This window comes from Anneissia japonica, unplaced genomic scaffold, assembly GCF_011630105.1.
Source record: "Anneissia japonica isolate Jap-2015-1 unplaced genomic scaffold, ASM1163010v1 scaffold119_len492752_cov174, whole genome shotgun sequence".
Taxonomy (NCBI): domain Eukaryota; kingdom Metazoa; phylum Echinodermata; class Crinoidea; order Comatulida; family Comatulidae; genus Anneissia; species Anneissia japonica.
The window spans coordinates 329,990-348,378 of NW_022730737.1; the positions used below are offsets into that span (position 1 = coordinate 329,990).

General features: G+C 33.2%; 1 protein-coding gene across 2 annotated transcripts; it reads right to left on the reverse strand.

The window, feature by feature from the left end:
• Positions 1–120: 120 nt before the first annotated feature.
• Positions 121–17,432, reverse strand: LOC117115002 (vesicle-associated membrane protein-associated protein B-like). Of its 2 annotated transcripts, none has more exons than XM_033258633.1 (6): positions 17,231–17,430; positions 14,675–14,827; positions 12,270–12,373; positions 8,765–8,866; positions 6,437–6,598; positions 121–2,745 (listed from the first exon to the last, which is right to left on the reverse strand). In XM_033258633.1, exons 1-6 carry the CDS (start codon positions 17,289–17,291, stop codon positions 2,587–2,589), a joined length of 741 nt encoding a protein of 246 aa, XP_033114524.1. In that variant the 5' UTR covers positions 17,292–17,430; the 3' UTR covers positions 121–2,586. The 2 variants fall into 2 exon arrangements, with proteins under 2 accessions (XP_033114524.1, XP_033114525.1); XM_033258634.1 differs by lacking the exon at positions 121–2,745 and adding an exon at positions 4,890–4,996 and having other exon boundaries at positions 17,231–17,432.
• Between the last annotated feature and the right edge of the window lie 957 nt (positions 17,433–18,389).

The window sequence follows — 18,389 nt, forward strand, 5'->3', positions numbered from 1 at the left end:
GTATAAATAAGACTCACCTTTTAGAATTAAAAACAAATTTGTTGTGTGTATCGGATTTGGGTTGACGAATCATCATTAGCACAGCGTGTGCCCAAACAAAAAAACACTTCAAGACATATCTAACAGTTTACCTTGCTTCAGAGAACATTTTACTATGCAATGTACAGCATTGACAGCAAACATAGATTTGGTTTTGTAAACTTGAACATTACAGTATCTCTTCATTTATACTAATACCTTGACAAATGTACAATCTCTTTGTGTTATATTCACAATAACAATTCCTATTGGTTAATGTATTGACATATCACACTGGTTTAAACATATCCACTTCTGATTTTAATGAAATCTATACAGCTTGCTTAACAATAGCACGTGTAAGCTTCAGTTTGTTCGAAAAAATGCCATATTCACCATCTTTATACATGTTGCTGGCAATAATGAGGTTATGATACAATACCGGTACAGGAGACACCCTAATTATGAGAACTGCAGAAACATTGCAGATAAGGATTATAATCACATGCTTATCTTCATTTTCTCTCAACATATTTTTAACTATAACTGGACACTCACTGCGGCCGACGGCCAATGCTTATTCTATGGAGAACACAACGCCACAACGCACGCTACTGATAACTTTTTATGATGACTCATTCAGACTGGCAACTACAATCAGCAGACAAGTGTCCGTAGTCTAGCGCTCACTGGGGAGAAGTTGGAGTCGTTGGCCGATGGTCGTACAACAGAGTAAGTGCCCAGCTTTAGAAAGTCAGAAACAACTTTAACATGAGGTGAGAATTAGTATGAAAAAGGCAATAGAATCTCAACCGTTGTAAAATGAGTGACCTTGGTTATTCATAACAGATTCTAGATTCTACTGGTAAAGTAACTCCAAAATGCAATTTAAATAATCTCACAAATCTATAAATATATTGTATGATGATGCCAGGATACAATTTGTAAGTAAAAAAAATTAAAAACTGTTGCACTTCTAATGATGTATAAAGTTTCTAAGCAATCAAGAAATCAAATTTCCTTGCATATCATCAGATATTTTAACGTCAATTTACATGGTCTAGTATCTACCATAAAAGTTCCAATGAGCGCAACGGTGCTAACAATTTAGGAGGTTTCAATACAGCTTTTATTACAAATTATTGTAGCGCTAAAGAAGATACCATGTGTTGTGTATGGGAATTTTTTTTTGCAATGTTTATTCAAACTATATCTCTAACAAACATTACAGCACTTATATGAGAGCGCTGCTAAGTAAAAATAATCACATTTGGAGCAGTGGTGAGAATTTAAGAGAGGCGCTTTTTGGAACGTTTACAGCACATCAACACAAGTTATTTTCCTCATCATGCTAGAGAAACCAAGATGACTATGTGGAAAAAAAAACAACCCAAAAACTTTGAAGCAAATCAACCACAGTATTATTCGGCATCTTCATCATAAGAAGGGCAAATTAAAGGAATTTGTAATAGTCAACAGTAAGTTCTTAATAAATATATATAAATTTAGTTCAGTCCCATTATTAATCGACAAGGAACAATAGTATACTTTATATAGTTGTGAAATTATAAATATGTATGACAATGAAAATCATTTAAAAGATTATGTTTATACAATAGTGTTGATAAATTTTAGGCCTAGTAAAACATTTCCAATAAAAGATCATAGTGAATCTTGTCATTGTAATACAATTAATATAGAAGATTATGATAGTTACTGTATTTTACATTTATTATAATAATATAATATAGACAAATTTAAAGAGATCATGCAATATTTCTCAGTGTAAATTAAATTGTTGGTGCACATTGCTTGATAAAAGAAAAGTAAAATAAGGAATTATCCAATTAATATCGTTTAGATTTGTAGATTGCTATCTTCTTATTTACAGATGACCATTTTTAATTGTTCAATTATTTACTTACATCAAGTGAAACAGTATTTTGATGGATTAATTATGTTCTAAAATCACCTTTTGTTTTGCTATTGTTTCTTGACTATATATGTCTTTATCAGATTTTAAAGGAAATTCATGAATATCATTCTTAAAAGAAAACAGATTTATTTTTTTATCCTTTCCACAGAAATTGTACACCTCATACAAATTAAACATTCCTTCTAAGAGACACAATAGTAATTCATCTTGGAATTTCTATATCTCATTAATAGATAACTTTAAAACATCATGGTAATACAGCAGGTACCATCTTTGCAAAAAAACTTATTGTAACAACATATGTGCAGAGGGAACCACCGTGCAAATTAAGACATCAAGCCCTTTCATTAAAACATACATATATTCTATTTATAGTTTATTTATTACTTCCCGACAATTTAGCTGTGCTCTGATTTGTGTCTTTACTAAACTCTGTTTTGAGTAGGACATATTTGCAAACGACAGTTGGAAGATTTTTAAATGCTACATTCATTTATCATTTCATGAGTAGAATATAGAGCGTGAAATATGCTCTCTTTAGCACTGCTGAAGTTTTCCCCTTTCCCTGTACAGCAATAGATAGCTGTTAGTTTAAAATTGTATTAACTATCAGTGGGGTGTAGTGGTCGATTCTAGAAGACAAATTTACCACAGATCAAACCTACAATAAGAGCGATAACCATATAAAGAATCGGCATCGTTGAATCCACTTTCGTTTCCGTGATGACTGGCTGTTGATTAGATGGTCGCAGACCCTCTGATTGTACATTACGCCTTCTTAAACCGTCCTCCTAAGGAGAGAAAAAAATAAAAATAACTAGAAAAAAAAAGCATTTAAACATTTGGAGTTATAGCATTAGAACAGCTGCCATAGTACAAGCATGAAATATACCTGGATACTTTCCACTACTGTTGATCAGAAAATAAGACAGGCAATAACATTAGCAGCGGTAAACAGTGCAATTCACTACATTTACCCTGTGTATGGCAATTGCTTATAGATTAGGCATAATAAATATTGTACTGCTGATAGATGTAGACATTTTTACGAAACAGTGATATTCATTTAGTAAATAGATCAACAAAAATGTAGCATGAAAACATACAAATTTATCTTAACAGAATGAAACCTCATTAAGTAAGTAAGTAATTTACTGTATTGCTTCTCTTTTATAACAGAGGCACAACCGTAAAAATGTGCAACAATAACAAAATCAGTAAAAACTTAATTACTGTGATAAAATATAGTAAGAAAATACTGCGGTAGAACAAAATATATATAAAAAAAGGTTTACAAAAATAGTAATAGAGATAATAATAAATATTAATACTAATAATGTAAGTAAGTAGGTTAATACATACACTTATACACACACAAACATATACACATACACACATACATATACACATACACACATATATATACACATATATATACACACACACATATATATATATATATACACACCCATACATACATACATACACACACACACAATACATACATGCATATACACACACACATACACCCCCACACACATATTCACACATACATACATATACACATACATACACATACACATACATATACATACATAGAACAGAGTAAATATTGTAAATTTAATTCAATAACATTAAAACCAGACATATTAGTCTAGCAATAGAAAAGTATTATATATTTCATTTCGTTCTTTCCATGCCATCGTTAAAAGTAATTTACAATGATTTTCGAAAACTTTACTCGCAATAGTATAATTAAAAGGGTTTATACAATTTGTTGTTAAAATTTGATATTCGTAATGGATTTCTAAATCATCAAACAAAAGATGGTATTTAAGTTCAGGGGAGCTTGATGTGAAGAATTCCCAAAATATATGTAAATCCTTTTTGTACGACTCCTCTTTAAGTTGGTCAAATATTAAATTTCTAATGTCCTTTAATCTGGTACAATCAAATACAAAATGATTTATGGTTTCCTTTGTCACGCAGTCACATAATAAGCATAAGCCTAAATTTTGAGGTGACCAAGATTCCTTTCTTCTTTCAAGAGGTAGAGAGTTAGAACGAGCTTTAAATTTTAAGCTTGAAACATGAAAGTTACACTTTTCTAATAAATAATTTTCCATTTTAGGTTCAATTTTGTATCTTATGTAATGTTTTAAGGATGATTTACTTAAAGCATTGTTATACCAACTTATGTTAAATCTTTTTTAATATTTTTTTCTTTGAAGCCATTAAGCCATTTTGTACAACAGTCAATGTTAAAGAACATTTGTAGATCAAATTTATTTAAAATGGATTCAATATGTTGAATCCATTTCCAACTCAGTTTTTCTTTAAGCGTAAAAAGAGGCTAAGAATTAGGATTATCAATAGACTGCTTTAAAGCTTTCCATCGAACATGTGCTGAAGCATCATAACCCAACTATGTAATTAACCATACAAAGTATATATGTACAAAGTAACACTCAACTTGGTGCTGGTTTCAAATGACCAACCTATTGCATATGTCAGCCAGGCACTATTAAATGCAAAAATCTGCTATACTTCGATGGGTCATTCCGTGTCAACTAATTTGATAGAAATTGGTACAGGTCAACTAGAATTTGTCTTTTTCATCTTTTCTCTCTGCAACCAACCTTAGAGCCTTGCAAAAAAATTTATTAAATGAATAAAGGCTCTATACTTGTGACCTCATTGTGAAAGTTACCTTAGGTACCAATTTTTAGCTTTGTATCTTATGGGAAAATCCATAAATTCAAACGTTTAATTCAGACACTTTTAAAATCTATGTTTTCACAATGAAGCTTTCAAACTAATTTCTTATGCATCAAATCTTGTTAGCTATCAGGCCACCAATTTTATTTTTAAGTCACACACATCACAGAGTACTAGCAGAATAAAATTTCAATTTGATTTTTTTTAATTTTCTGAAGGAAAACTTCATAAAATTACCATGACAGGCATACAATTTTATTGTGACGAGGTACTTTTCTGAATTGTGACCGACATATTCATCTTACTTGTGCAGGACGTACAAATCTAATAAAAAAAAAAAAAAAATTCTACAATCTAAATCATTTTATTATTTTATTATTATTCTAGCATAATTAAACATTTTTTTCAATAATGAGCGTATAATAATGAGTGTAAAATACAAAAAAAAAAAAAAAATTCCTTTAAATACTTCCAAATCCGAGGGGCAACACAAATCCCTTTTGGTTGATCTGACCCAGATCCAAAAAAAAAAAAAAAAAAAAAAAAATGTGTAAATGTTAAATCTATTAGACAAGAACCTACAAGAACAGGCATTTTCAGTTTGAAAAATATGAAGGGCAACCCACCAACAAGTCCAACAGACATATTTCCAACATGACATGGAGAGTAGCAATGGAACCAACCCAGGAACCAAGAATGATCAATGGTAAAGCTTTTTTATAGTGCCTTCTTCCACAAAGAAAACGAACCAAAAACCAAACCAAACCACAACAAGAACCAAAGCTCTGAAGAGATCTCAAAGCTCCAGCTTAGGCAAAATAAAATTTAATAGTTGGTTTCAAGTTTCACGACAATTTTAACCAGGAAGGTAGGTAGTAAAAACATTTTATTTTTAAAAATATTTTATTTGGTTATGCTTGTAATTGTACCCCAGCTTACTGATACACACTACACATCAATCTCTCCATGTTAATTTTAATTGTTTTCACCACCGTCAGCGACTTTATAGCTGCCCAAAACTCAAGGGGGAGTTTACATCCATGAACCGTCGTCCGATGTGGCTTGCGATGACGTTGCAGCTGAAACAGGCGTACAGTACATAAAGATGTTCTAGTATTTTCAATACTAAAAATATCTTTATTATAAGTTTGTCTTTAACTGTGAAGTATTCCCTTGATTCTGTCATATGATTACTGTACACTTACAAAGTATTTTTAAATACTTAAAGTATGTAAAAGTAGTATTTTTATATAAAGTATGTTTAAAAACACAATCAGCGTCGCTGGTGAAAAAATTTAAGTCTCCATGTTGAACCAGTGTGTCTTGAAACCGCTGCTGACAGCTGCTCGTCTTCAGCAGTGGTAAAATATGATTTTGTGTGCATGATTAACAATGAGAACCATGTTGTACTGCTGTGTATCGTGTAGCTACTAAGATCGCATAGTATCAACTTGTCTTTAGCAGTAGTAAAATATGATTTTGTGCGAGTGATTTAACCATGTATTTACTAGGATCACGTTGTATCATTGGGAAGATCAGTTGAAAGTATTACACTCACAGCGAAACATGGAGTGAATACCGTAAAATCAGAACAAATTTGCAAGTAAATATATATTTTTTTTAAATTTTCAATAAAATGTTTATGGTCGCTCACATTTTTACAGTTCGGTCGGAAAACGGAAACCAATTATTTATTTTGTTTAGGCCTTGCCTAACGGTATTTAGAATGTCACCTCACTAAAGGGTGTGCATAAAAATTTTTACCTTTTCCTTCTCAAGCTTTGAAATTTGTTGCTGTAAACTGGCAACTTCCTGTTGAAGACGCTTTACGTCATCAGTATCTCTGCTGGTTGCACTTGCTGGCTTTGCAGCACTTGTCTGATGTGCTGGTTTCGGGCTCAATTTGGCACTGGTGCGTTCTTGTGGCTGTTTAAAATAAAATTGTGATGCGTTTAAATTTAAAATATCAAAAAATATTAGCAACTTAGTATCAAGGATCTTGTTTTTAGAAACAAACCTGGCAGGGTCAAATTTCATAAGTTAATTTTATTTTAAACTGTTCTCCAGAAAGAATATTTGTAAATGCCAACCAGCATTTCTGTCTCTTCTTAATTTATTTCACTGTAACAATACCAAGAATCTCCACACTTTACCTAATGTATGTACGAGACTTCAGAAGTAGTTTTGTTGGTCATGAAAAAGTGTTGTTAATGCATAATTTTAATCTATCGCCCAGGCACTGGGAAGAAAGTACCTTAATTATTTCACTAAGAAGATACAGAAAACAACAATTTGTTTCCTTTGGAGCCTGAATTTAAAATAAATTTTTGAGGATTTTTTTCCTCCATATTTCACCATAGACAAAAAAAAAAGAGATGAAAGTTTAAAACCCACGGCATTTGAACAAACAAAATAACAAATTGCCCCTTCTAAACATCTCATTAATACAAAAATACACAGTACCAACATTTTATGACAATAACAATAACAATGTTTATGTACGGAAGGATTGTAGTACAAAGGTATCAAAACTGTTGCAACCAGCAATTGTACTAACCAGCCACATCACATCTACCTGTACTTTCAGATCAAATTTAGGGAGTTTCAAGTGTATTTTTACATGATATAGAAATGTTGACAAATCTAAATGTTAGGAATTTTAAGCATTTTGTGTGTGTGTGTGTCCTTTTGTCTGTATCTTTAAGTGAGACTATAGACATAAATATAGATTTCTTATATTGGGAGGATTTCAAGGGAGCGGTCAATGTAAAAATAAAAATAAATATTTTAGTGTATTTGAAACAATCATTACTGGCAGGCAGCAGATACATGAAACAAGGTATAAGTCTTGCCCTATGACGTCAAAAAACCGGAGGTCTTCTAGTATACAGCCCATGAAATTAGGGAAAAAATTAGGTCGGCAAAAATTTGCCGACCTTAAATTCTTTGTGGTCGGCAGCCTCAGCAATTTTTTTATTACCTAGGCTTAGGCCTATATAGTATAAACTATGAATTTTTCGAAGGCTCTACCTTACATCGTCATCTACAGATTGTGATTTTGTTATTTTCTCTATTAAATCAATATATTGCTGGTGAGAGAATGGTCGAACTTGTATTAATATAAGTGGAGCATAATACATGTTTTACATAAGAAAATCACTGAATAAATCATTTGAGTGTTCGTTTTATCGTTATCTTGGGCATGGGAACTTTCGTAAAAGCTACGATCGTATCATCACAGCATCACAGGCTGCTTCAAAACTGCCCATGCATGTCTATGCGCACGCCCAGAATGATCTATCAGGAATTTTCCACACATGTAACCGTACTTGCCAGTAGTGAAGTCACGATGCGATCGTGATTGCGTTTAAACGGGCGGTAGGATTAGGCAGGCTTACAATATGTTGAATTTTTTTTGTTTTTGGATAATAAACAACATTTTAAATATGATAATACTGTAAAATGAAGACAAATAATAGATTTAGATAAGCATTACAATCTACTGTACACGGCCCACGTGGCTTCAATTGTGTGATGTTGTAGGCCTTGGCTGGCTAGCGTCATTCCTACCTAGGCCTAGCCTACAAAACAACTAGGCGAGAAAGACGAGATGATTGTACACAAATCATATGTACTGCATGCCTATTAGAAATAGTTATTGTACAAACAAATCTGTTTTATGAACCACCAATTTCCTTGGTTTGATGGCGTACATGAAATTTAGTGTCTGCTATAGCCTGTTTCAGTAAAAGTTTTTGACTTTCCAAGCAGTTTTTGAAGCAATTCTGGCTCGGCAATATGGTTGGCAATTGCCGACGTGAAATTCGTGGGCTGAGTATAATTCTTTCCTTTTTTTTGAGAATAAACCAAGGAGATTAAGAAGCATGGCCAGCCGAGAATGGTCAGTGTGTGGTTCGACGCCTCGACAATGAGGTTCGCATCCTGAATGGAAAACGCTGCACCAAACCGCCTTCCCCAATTATTACATCCAACTGTCACATCACATTCATGTGTCACAATACTCAGAGTTTTTTTTTAAAGGAACTTAGAGAGAAAACAGTTAGCTTTTGAAAAAGTATAATGATAAATTACCTGGGCTGCTGGGGTAGTTGTTGGAGCAGCTACAGATGCTGGCATCTCAAAAACACATCTTAGTTTGTTCTCCATCAATGACCCTGGTGTCTTATCTTTCCACTGCAGAAAAACAAAATTCATAACATAAAGCCTTTTCTCTCTTTGTAACTTGTAAGTTTTACTGTAATGTAGATCTTCTTAAGTGCCATATATGATATACGCTTCAGCAGTCAAGAGCTTCCAACTAGCTATAGATAGTGGAGCTTTTTTCAGTAACGAGAAAAAACCTTGTTGTGACAGGGTTTGAGCCTACTGAAGGGCCATGGTACAGTATATAAAGTCATTACTCCGCTGAAGTTGTTACCAATAAAATGCCGGGGCTAGCTTAATCCCAGCCTACTGTAACTCCAAAATAGTATTGATTAATAACAACCTCTAATTTCGTTAGCAACATACTTTCATTTAATCAACAATTACAAAAATGAATTTTACTTCATTATCACATATACTCTGCAGTTTAGAACAAAAATGCTTAGGAGTACAGTAAGCCTTTCTTGTTAATGTTATTCCATATTGTAAATTATAACAGTTTAAATAAAGTATTGAGTAGTAAATCCGATAAAATAATCTAAGAGTCTATTTCTGCATAATTATTCTTCAAGGCTACAATTAAATGCATTATTTTAATTAAGGGCCCAGCAACTATTCAAAATCAAAATAATTAAATGGCAATACAATTTCAAACAGCTCAAGTTTTGCCAGTAAAATTTTTCAGAACATCCCTTTGGGAATATCAATATTTGAAGAGCATTTACTGTTACCTTAATTGTTCTAATATGATTATTAACAAAAATACCATAAAACCTCAAGTACAGTAGAAACATAATGGGCTTAATCTTGAGAAGAAGCCCATCTAGAATTGAAGCCCCCTCTTTAGTTTGCAAAAGGGCTTCTTTTCAAATAGCGTGGGCTTTTTTTCAAGATAGTACGTACTGAAGACTGTACATGAATTCCAAAGAAACAAATAAATTGAAAAATACACTCCATCCTACAGATTGATGTTACACAGTGGCTCTATTTATTGTTTTATAGTAGCAATTCCCAAAATTTACAGCAGTAAAATACTATAAACTACATTAGAAACACTGGTTCTATAAAGTATTGAAAAGGCTTTGTTGATATGGAAACACTGGGTAAGTTGAGTGGATGGCAGGGGTGTTGCTATCTTCAGCATGGGTTTGAATACTACAGTATTTCTAGCTGCGTGTTAGTTTGCTAGTAAAGCGGATCCAGGAATTCAATATAGAGGGCCCAGAAAGGCAATTTTACAGATGGAGGGTCCACACAACTGCAATTCAGACTCAAATGGTTGAGGTCGAGGTACAAAAATTTTACGTCTATGGCCGGAAGTAGCATTTACAGACTGTAGTATGTAATTTTTTTAATTTAGAGGGAAACCGGGCTAGCAAACCCCCTTCCTTGAACTCACTTATGGCTAGAATCAAGTCTAACTTCAGCCCAGTGTACACGACAGGCTTACAATACATGCATGTTAAAGAGGCCAAAACAAAATTCAAAAGATTAGGGGATATTAAGATTGTCTCGTCCATCATACTCTACTCACAGTCCTTGCTACAAAGAGGATTCTAATAGTACTATACACATCAATGGAAACCAACCATTCTTATAGGCCTTATAATGCATCGATATTGCATCACACCAAGGCCTAGTATACCTGTCTATTATACACATCTAGATGTGTATAAGAGACAGTTTTCAAATAGCGTGGGCTTTTTTTCAAGATAGTACGTACTGAAGACTGTACATGAATTCCAAAGAAACAAAATAAATTGAAAAATACACTCCATCCTACAGATTGATGTTACACAGTGGCTCTATTTATTGTTTTATAGTAGCAATTCCCAAAATTTACAGCGTTTATTTTGAAAACAAGCCCCCCCCCCCACCACCTCTTTACTTTGCAAAAGTAGATTCAAAAAGAAGCCCATCCAAAAAATTCAAGGTACTTGAATGGATTTACGGTATTTGATGGATCTCTTTTGCTTGAACTTGATAATTTATTTTATTTCCGTCAAACCCAAATAGAAAATAAACTGTTAATGCAGAAGGTAAATATGTGATGTATAAAATTATCATTATAGACATAAAAAATAATATTTTTAACCAAGACCCACTCTCCAGATCACATTATCTAAAAATCAAAATTATATACAGTAAAAACATTATTTTTTGTGTTAGTAGGTTTCCTTGTTTTCAAGGACTCAAAATCAACTTTTGTTAATAATGAAGCTACAGTATACAGTACATAATATACAGTACTGAAAATTTTAGGCAAGCCGATCATAATGTCAATTGTCAATAGAACAAGGGTTACCACTATTCATTCTTAATAGCAACATTTATGATGCAATATTACAGGATTGAACTTGCTATCTGGCATCATGTAAATACACTACACATAATGAACTCTCTGAGATAAATTTGCAATTAAGGAAGGTGACTGAGATAGTTACCATTTCGGCTAGTCACATTCTTTCAGAAATATTAAGTGCATAGTAAATACGCAGGTAATGGCAAAATACTATAAACTACATTAGAAACACTGGTTCTATAAAGTATTGAAAAGGCTTTGTTGATATGGAAACACTGGGTAAGTTGAGTGGATGGCAGGGGTGTTGCTATCTTCAGCATGGGTTTGAATACTACAGTATTTCTAGCTGCGTGTTAGTTTGCTAGTAAAGCGGATCCAGGAATTCAATATAGAGGGCCCAGAAAGGCAATTTTACAGATGGAGGGTCCACACAACTGCAATTCAGACTCAAATGGTTGAGGTCGAGGTACAAAAATTTTACGTCTATGGCCGGAAGTAGCATTTACAGACTGTAGTATGTAATTTTTTTAATTTAGAGGGAAACCGGGCTAGCAAACCCCCTTCCTTGAACTCACTTATGGCTAGAATCAAGTCTAACTTCAGCCCAGTGTACACAACAGGCTTACAATACATGCATGTTAAAGAGGCCAAAACAAAATTCAAAAGATTAGGGGATATTAAGATTGTCTCGTCCATCATACTCTACTTACAGTCCTTGCTACAAAGAGGATTCTAATAGTACTATACACATCAATGGAAACCAACCATTCTTATAGGCCTTATAATGCATCGATATTGCATCACACCAAGGCCTAGTATACTCAGTACGTGTCTTTCTTTAATGTTCTTCAATGTGGATAAAATAATTTGCAAATGGTGCAATTGCTTCATTTAACTGGAGGAGTTTGGCTTACTAGAGCAATTAGGTCTACAGTCATAGATGATGACTTCTGAAGTTATGGACTGACAAACTTGAATTTAATTTTATCACACAAGGCAAACAATTAGCGTTCTCTATCAGAGTATTGAACAACTGACACACCTTACACATGTTGAAAGGCTTGACCTAGGTCAAAGGCAAAAGGCCAAAATGGTATCTAAAGGTCAGCTGTTAACAAAATGTGTACTTACAACCGCTTCTTGATCAAATTCGCCTTGTGGCGCCACCATTGCTTGTACCATAAACTTATGCTTGTTCTTCTCTTGGGGATCATAATCAAATGGTTGCAGCATCACTGTAATCATACAAAATTGTACATTTTAAACAAACGGTATTAATTATAATCATGATGATACTACAGCAACAATTTTAAGAAAGGTTCTCTAACAGAAACTTTTCACCTGATACATCATTTAATAAACATCAAAAATGTGATGAAAAAATTGTAACAGCTACAATAACATTAGAGCATGTCTTTAATTCTTACAATAGGTTAACAAATGCGTCCTGATAGCAATTTTGTTGCTGCATGAGACAACCCTAAATGTGTGGTCCGCCTACCACCTTTGGCTAGAAAACCTCTTGTTTTTACAGCCCGATACTATCAGTATTTATTAAAACGGAGCATAAAGTGGTATACAGTACAGTATAACAGTGCATGTTGTACTGTCAAAGTTTGGGTTCAGCCCACAGTGTTTATAAAAAATTTACTTTGGCCCTCCTATCCATGTTTATGCACACACCCCTGCCATACAGTAAACCTAGTTTATGCACTTATCCAAAATTTCCAAGTAAAAAATTATGAAGATATAAACTAATACAGTATCTGTAAGTGATCACCCTTCCTCTAGCCCCTACATTTATGGAACACTTAATATTTTTAGTTGACTTTACAGCTTCATTCAGGCCTCAAGTTGCCCTGTCTGCTGCTTATGTATGGATTGCTGCAGATGTTGAAAGGTTTACCATGATCCCAGACACAGCCTTTGCATACAAAACTGTAATATTGCCCAATCAATGATTCAAAGCTTATCTGAGATAGCTATCAATGACTTGCACTCACAGCAATCATTGGATAACACCTGAGTTCAACTTGCTTGTTTAAAGTCTTTGGTATCAGTCAAAAGCCATTGTTTCAATTTATGTAGAAATGTTAAATCTATATTTTAATACCAGTGTTAATACAGTTTTGTGTATAAATAAAAAAAACTTACTAAATGCTTAAATATATTTTAATTGCTTTAATATAATTTTTTATTTGCTTTTATGTATTTAATTTATGTATTTTTTATACTGCAGGTATTTTCACTAATCAAGGACTGAATTTCAAGTTGTGCATTTATGAAAAAGAAAAGAAAAAAAAAATACTGTACATCAAAGTAGGAAGTAAATAGCATACGCACAAAGTCTAAAAGAAGACAATGTTAAAGTTATAATAGGAATTTAGAACATAAACATGTTATTTGATTATAAAGTTAATTGCTTTTTATTAGGCGAGACTTTTTTTTTTACATTTTCAGTGAACCCTTCGAATAAAAATAACTTTTTATTTTTGGCTAATTAGCACACTTGCAGCCACAAAAAAAATTGAAATTAAAGAAAAAGTAAAAGTTTCTCTATTATTATTACACCCACTGCTGTCTTGAAATCTTTAAAAATAAGATGTATATTTCTCCCTAATTATACAAATTTAAAGCATTTAACCATCCCATTACTACACTGTTTACATTCACAAGTAACATTTTTATTTTTATATTCTTCTCCATCTTGATTTTTTTAGCAAAGACAAATTTTACTTCAATTTTTTCCACCCTACTCTGACAATCTTTAAAAAAATAAGTTTTTGAAACAAGGTATTAAAAAAGTCTCACCTCATTTGGAAGATCATTCAAAATTCTATTATGTGATATTTGATTGTTTCTTTGTCTTTGGCTACGGTGAACATTTCAAATAGCCATTGCTATTAAAAGTAAACTTTTGGTGAATGGAGAAGCACAGAACTTTTGAGCTACTTTCTTTATCATAGTTCCTCGTTTATAACCCCACCCCATACTTTATGGCAAATTTTACATACCAAGGCCTCCCCAGCTAGCTTGGCTGACTTTTACAGAGAAAACTAACGATTTCTATCAAGGTAGTTTTAAAAACTTGCCTTTTGAGTGGACGTCAACAAATTATATGGCATGCTATCAGTTTCAAAAATTATATCATTATAGTAATTTTCTTAAAAATGGGAATCCTCAGGTATACAGTTAAGCCCACCCCAAAAATTGACAATTTTCTGTTGAAGAAGGTGGGCTAATATATAGTGTATAAAAGAAAAAAAACTATGCTACTGTATGTAATGTAATTGGCTATGATTATAAGACTGAAGTGACTGTAGATCAGTGGTTAAAGTTTTGTCTTCCTCCAAAACAAATAGCAGCCTGTTGATCAATTTTCTGAAAGGATCTTGTTTAAAAAAAAATGTATGACCTACGTAAAGCAAGCAATGAGACAAGTGCACCATTTTTAGTTCTTTGGTTTACAGACTGCATAGAAATCAAAGCAATTCTACAAAATAGTCTTTTCAGTCTAATTGTCTTGATACACATACCACTGACTGTAATATCATCTTCAGCTCCCAGTACACCGCTGTTAGGCCTCACACAGTATCTTCTAGGGGCTGTGGTTTTGATTTTGAAACATATTTTATCCTTTGTCGGGTTCTTCAGGTGTAATTCTGAGGTAACTACATCCGTGAATGGACCTGCAACCGAAAATAAAGTATTTAATATCCACTATTATGAATATTATACAATTTAAACAAGGTTCAAGAATTCAAATAAAAAAATTCAAAGTTATTTTTAACAAAACTTATCACTACCAAAGCTAAAAACATTTTAGAAGTTTAACCTGACTAAATTGCCATTATTCCTCTGCCACTGTTTCAAAATTATATTTGTTCACTGTGCAAGCCTCAATGGTCAAATATGGAAAAACATACTATTAACAATGCATTTGAAATGGTGCTGGAGATAGCAGTGATTCAGAAAAGCTTGGAAATACAGTTAGATCTTTATGATACTCCAAGGAAGCCCTCATGCCTTGACTAAAACCTAGCTACAGGCTACCACAGCCAAGACTTTATAAGAAACTTGCTCTTGGATGAAATGATTATGTGCTGGGATTTATTTCTCCACTAATATCAGCATTCAGCCTCTAGCAATTTCACTTCTAATTCATGGATAATGGAAGCCTAGGGTGAGTACACTTCGGAAGGCCAAGGCTACAGCATTATAAACAATGTCGGTGTTTGACAATCAATACACATAGTGTTTGAATAAGATGCAAAATCAGGATGCTGAATATTGTATACGTGAAAGTTTCTAGTTCACCCTTCAATACAGTATGCCAAACTGAGAGCTTTGGGGAGATTATTGGAAGTGGGATGTAAAGTAAACGCTATTGCTGACAGCTTTCGGGGATGCTGATTGGGTTGGTCGAAGCGGACAGCCTTTCCGATTTCAGTACAACGATTACAGTGAAAAAACTGTAGAGACAGTGTAGCGATTTTAAGGCAACTAGGCTTTACCCACAAAATGAGCCGTGTAGACAAAGAAGCCCCAGTTTTTGTTGAATCATAGCCAGTACCCAAATTTAGTACAAGATCTACCTTTGTATTTCAAAAATTAAGGGTGTTAACTAATTTGATAGTAATCATGTTGAACTTATTATTCAAGACAAATTTACTAATTAGAAGACTTTGATACACCAGGAATGAAATTTTACAAATTCATGATTGTCGTCAAAACCATAATAAGGGGGCGCTATTACAGTAGTAGTGAGTATATTCAGAGACACAGATAAGCAATTAAAAGTGTAGTGCAATTTGTGCAAAATTTCAGTATTTCAACACTTAGATTTAATTTTGGTAGACTTGTAGTGCCAGACTATATAGCAAGGCCTGCACAGGGAATAGATCCTCTGCGCAAAAATATGCAACCCTGTAGGACAGGCTTGGAAAAAAATAATAATTTGCCTATCCAAATAACATTATTTTGACTGCCAATCCCTAATATTGTGGTCTAAAAGCACATTTTGGACCATACTAAGCCAAAAAAAAGTCTGCCCCTTGCCTCGGACACCTCTGTTGGACATGTCTATCCCCTGTTGGCAATTTTCTGGTGAAACCACTGCTATAACCTAACCTCTTTCATTTCCTATTTGCTACGGCAAGTCATGTGACTGTGGCCATGTTTAAAACTCAATGGTTTTAGAATTAAATTTTCTTTTGAATAAAAGTAAACATGGGATAGATTTTTCCATGCTAAATTTATTAATTTTAGATGTACAATATGACACCATATTCTTAGTCTTCTTTTGGAATATCATATTTCATAAAAAAAAACTATGAATTCATAATTTGAAAAAAAGTTGTTTTTTGCAGACAGTTTTTGTTTGAGGGTCAGTCTGTGCTTCACACTTTTTACATCATAAAACGACATCCTTTTCACTGACATAAATTTAAAAATCATTATAATTCTGGGAGTGCAGAAATGGGGTGGTCAAAAATTAAGCAGGTCGAAAATAAGTGACTTACCCTAGCCTAGTATAATAATATTATAATGTTTAATGACTTAAAAAAAAAAAAATAAATAAATAAATATAAAATAAAAATATGCTAGGCTAGGCCTATCTTTGGATAATTCATCATGTTATTAGTAGTAAGCCTAACTACCCTAGCTAGTCACCTGTGCCCTAACACTGAACAGGGCCTCCCTTACCAAGGCCTGGCATAGCCTAGGTAGTTCGATGGATAATAGATATAGGCTAGGGCATCTAGGCCTAGGCTAGGCTAGCCTAGGGCCTAGCCAAAAACTTTTTTTGTTATTAAATAACCTTGTTTTGTGCACCACTGCACCCTTTGATGCATCACATTTTTTCATTTTATTTTACATTGACTGTGGACCAAGACACGCGGTCAACAAACAAAAACTATGCCATGACTGCTACTTAATAATTTCAAACCACACCTCACAAGGAAAGGCCGCAAGCTGATGATTGCTCGATCAGCTAGCTAGGCTTCGTAGAACTAGCATACGGGTGGGTAGCCTACGCAAGAGAAATCGGTTCATGCTATCGTGTTATCTAGGTCAAACTATCAACTTACCTCTAAATCGTAATTCTGTCGGTGGCGAAATTAGCAACAATGTATCTGGTGCCTTAGACATTATTCTACCTACTTGTTGTTGTAATATTTACTATGAATGAATGTAAGTTTTAAATTAAAATATCTTTGATATTTTTCATTGATCTCTGGGAATTTTGTCCGACATCACCACTTTCAAATCGAGGCTAGAGCTACCCTTTCTTGATGGCGCACTATTACTAGGGGCGCCACCAATCGATAAAGAATATGATCTTTCCAACTGTAGTCAGAACCTCTCCTTGTGAATACAATTATTAAACAATACCGTACTCGTGCGAATAAGCGCCCCGTTTGAATAAGCACCCTCTTCTAATATGAATATCATAAGATAGGCCTATATTCCCAACTTTACTCTTTTTACATACAGTATTTGTCTATGCCTTGTCCTACTCCTCTTTTTCTTTTTCCGACCTTTAGCACGAAGCAAAACCAGCAGAATTGCTGTACAGTTGTCATCGACCAAGCAAAAATCATGAAATACAATATAATAAACGTCTCTTATTGAACAAAGTTAACACATTGATGTATAAAATACAAGGTCATCAATATAGCAACTGTTGCTATGCAAATTTAAATTTCCTATTTTTACATAAAATAAGTATATAATGAAGACATAAAGTTTAGTAATAAATTAGTATACGATTTATGAAAAAATGTTCATTAAATATCTTAAGATAACACAATTTAGTATGAAAGCAAGGTCATCACCATAGCAACTGTTGCTAATTAAAATATCCTTTTTTTTTGTAAATTAATAAAATGAAAACCTGAAATTTATTGATATAATTGAAGGTTAAGTGAGAGATGTTTGTAAATATTTAATATTGTAAAATAACATAAATGAAAGATAACATCTTAATGTGAATACAATATGGATTGTTATCGCCATAGCAACTAATAAAAATCACTAGAATTGTTTATTCGGCTTCACTTTTTTTAAAAATAACACACGGTCTTTGTTGAAAAGATATTGTACATAATGGTGTTAAAAATAGGTAATCACCATAGCAACCATTGCTAGCAAACTTAATGAAAACTTTAAGTTTAATGAAAAATGCTTATTAAATGTAGTATGAAAGCAAGGTCATCACCATAGCAACTGTTGCTAATTAAAATATCC

Coding starts and splice junctions, on each gene's coding strand:
- LOC117115002 (XM_033258633.1), bottom strand. CDS start 17,291: ATGTCTAAGGCACCAGATACATTGTTGCTAATTTCGCCACCGACAGAA. Junction 12,374..14,674: donor AGATGATATTACAGTCAGTG/GTATGTGTATCA, acceptor GTATGATTACAG/TGATGCTGCAACCATTTGAT. Junction 2,746..6,436: donor CAAAGCTTGAGAAGGAAAAG/GTAAAAATTTTT, acceptor TTCTCTCCTTAG/GAGGACGGTTTAAGAAGGCG.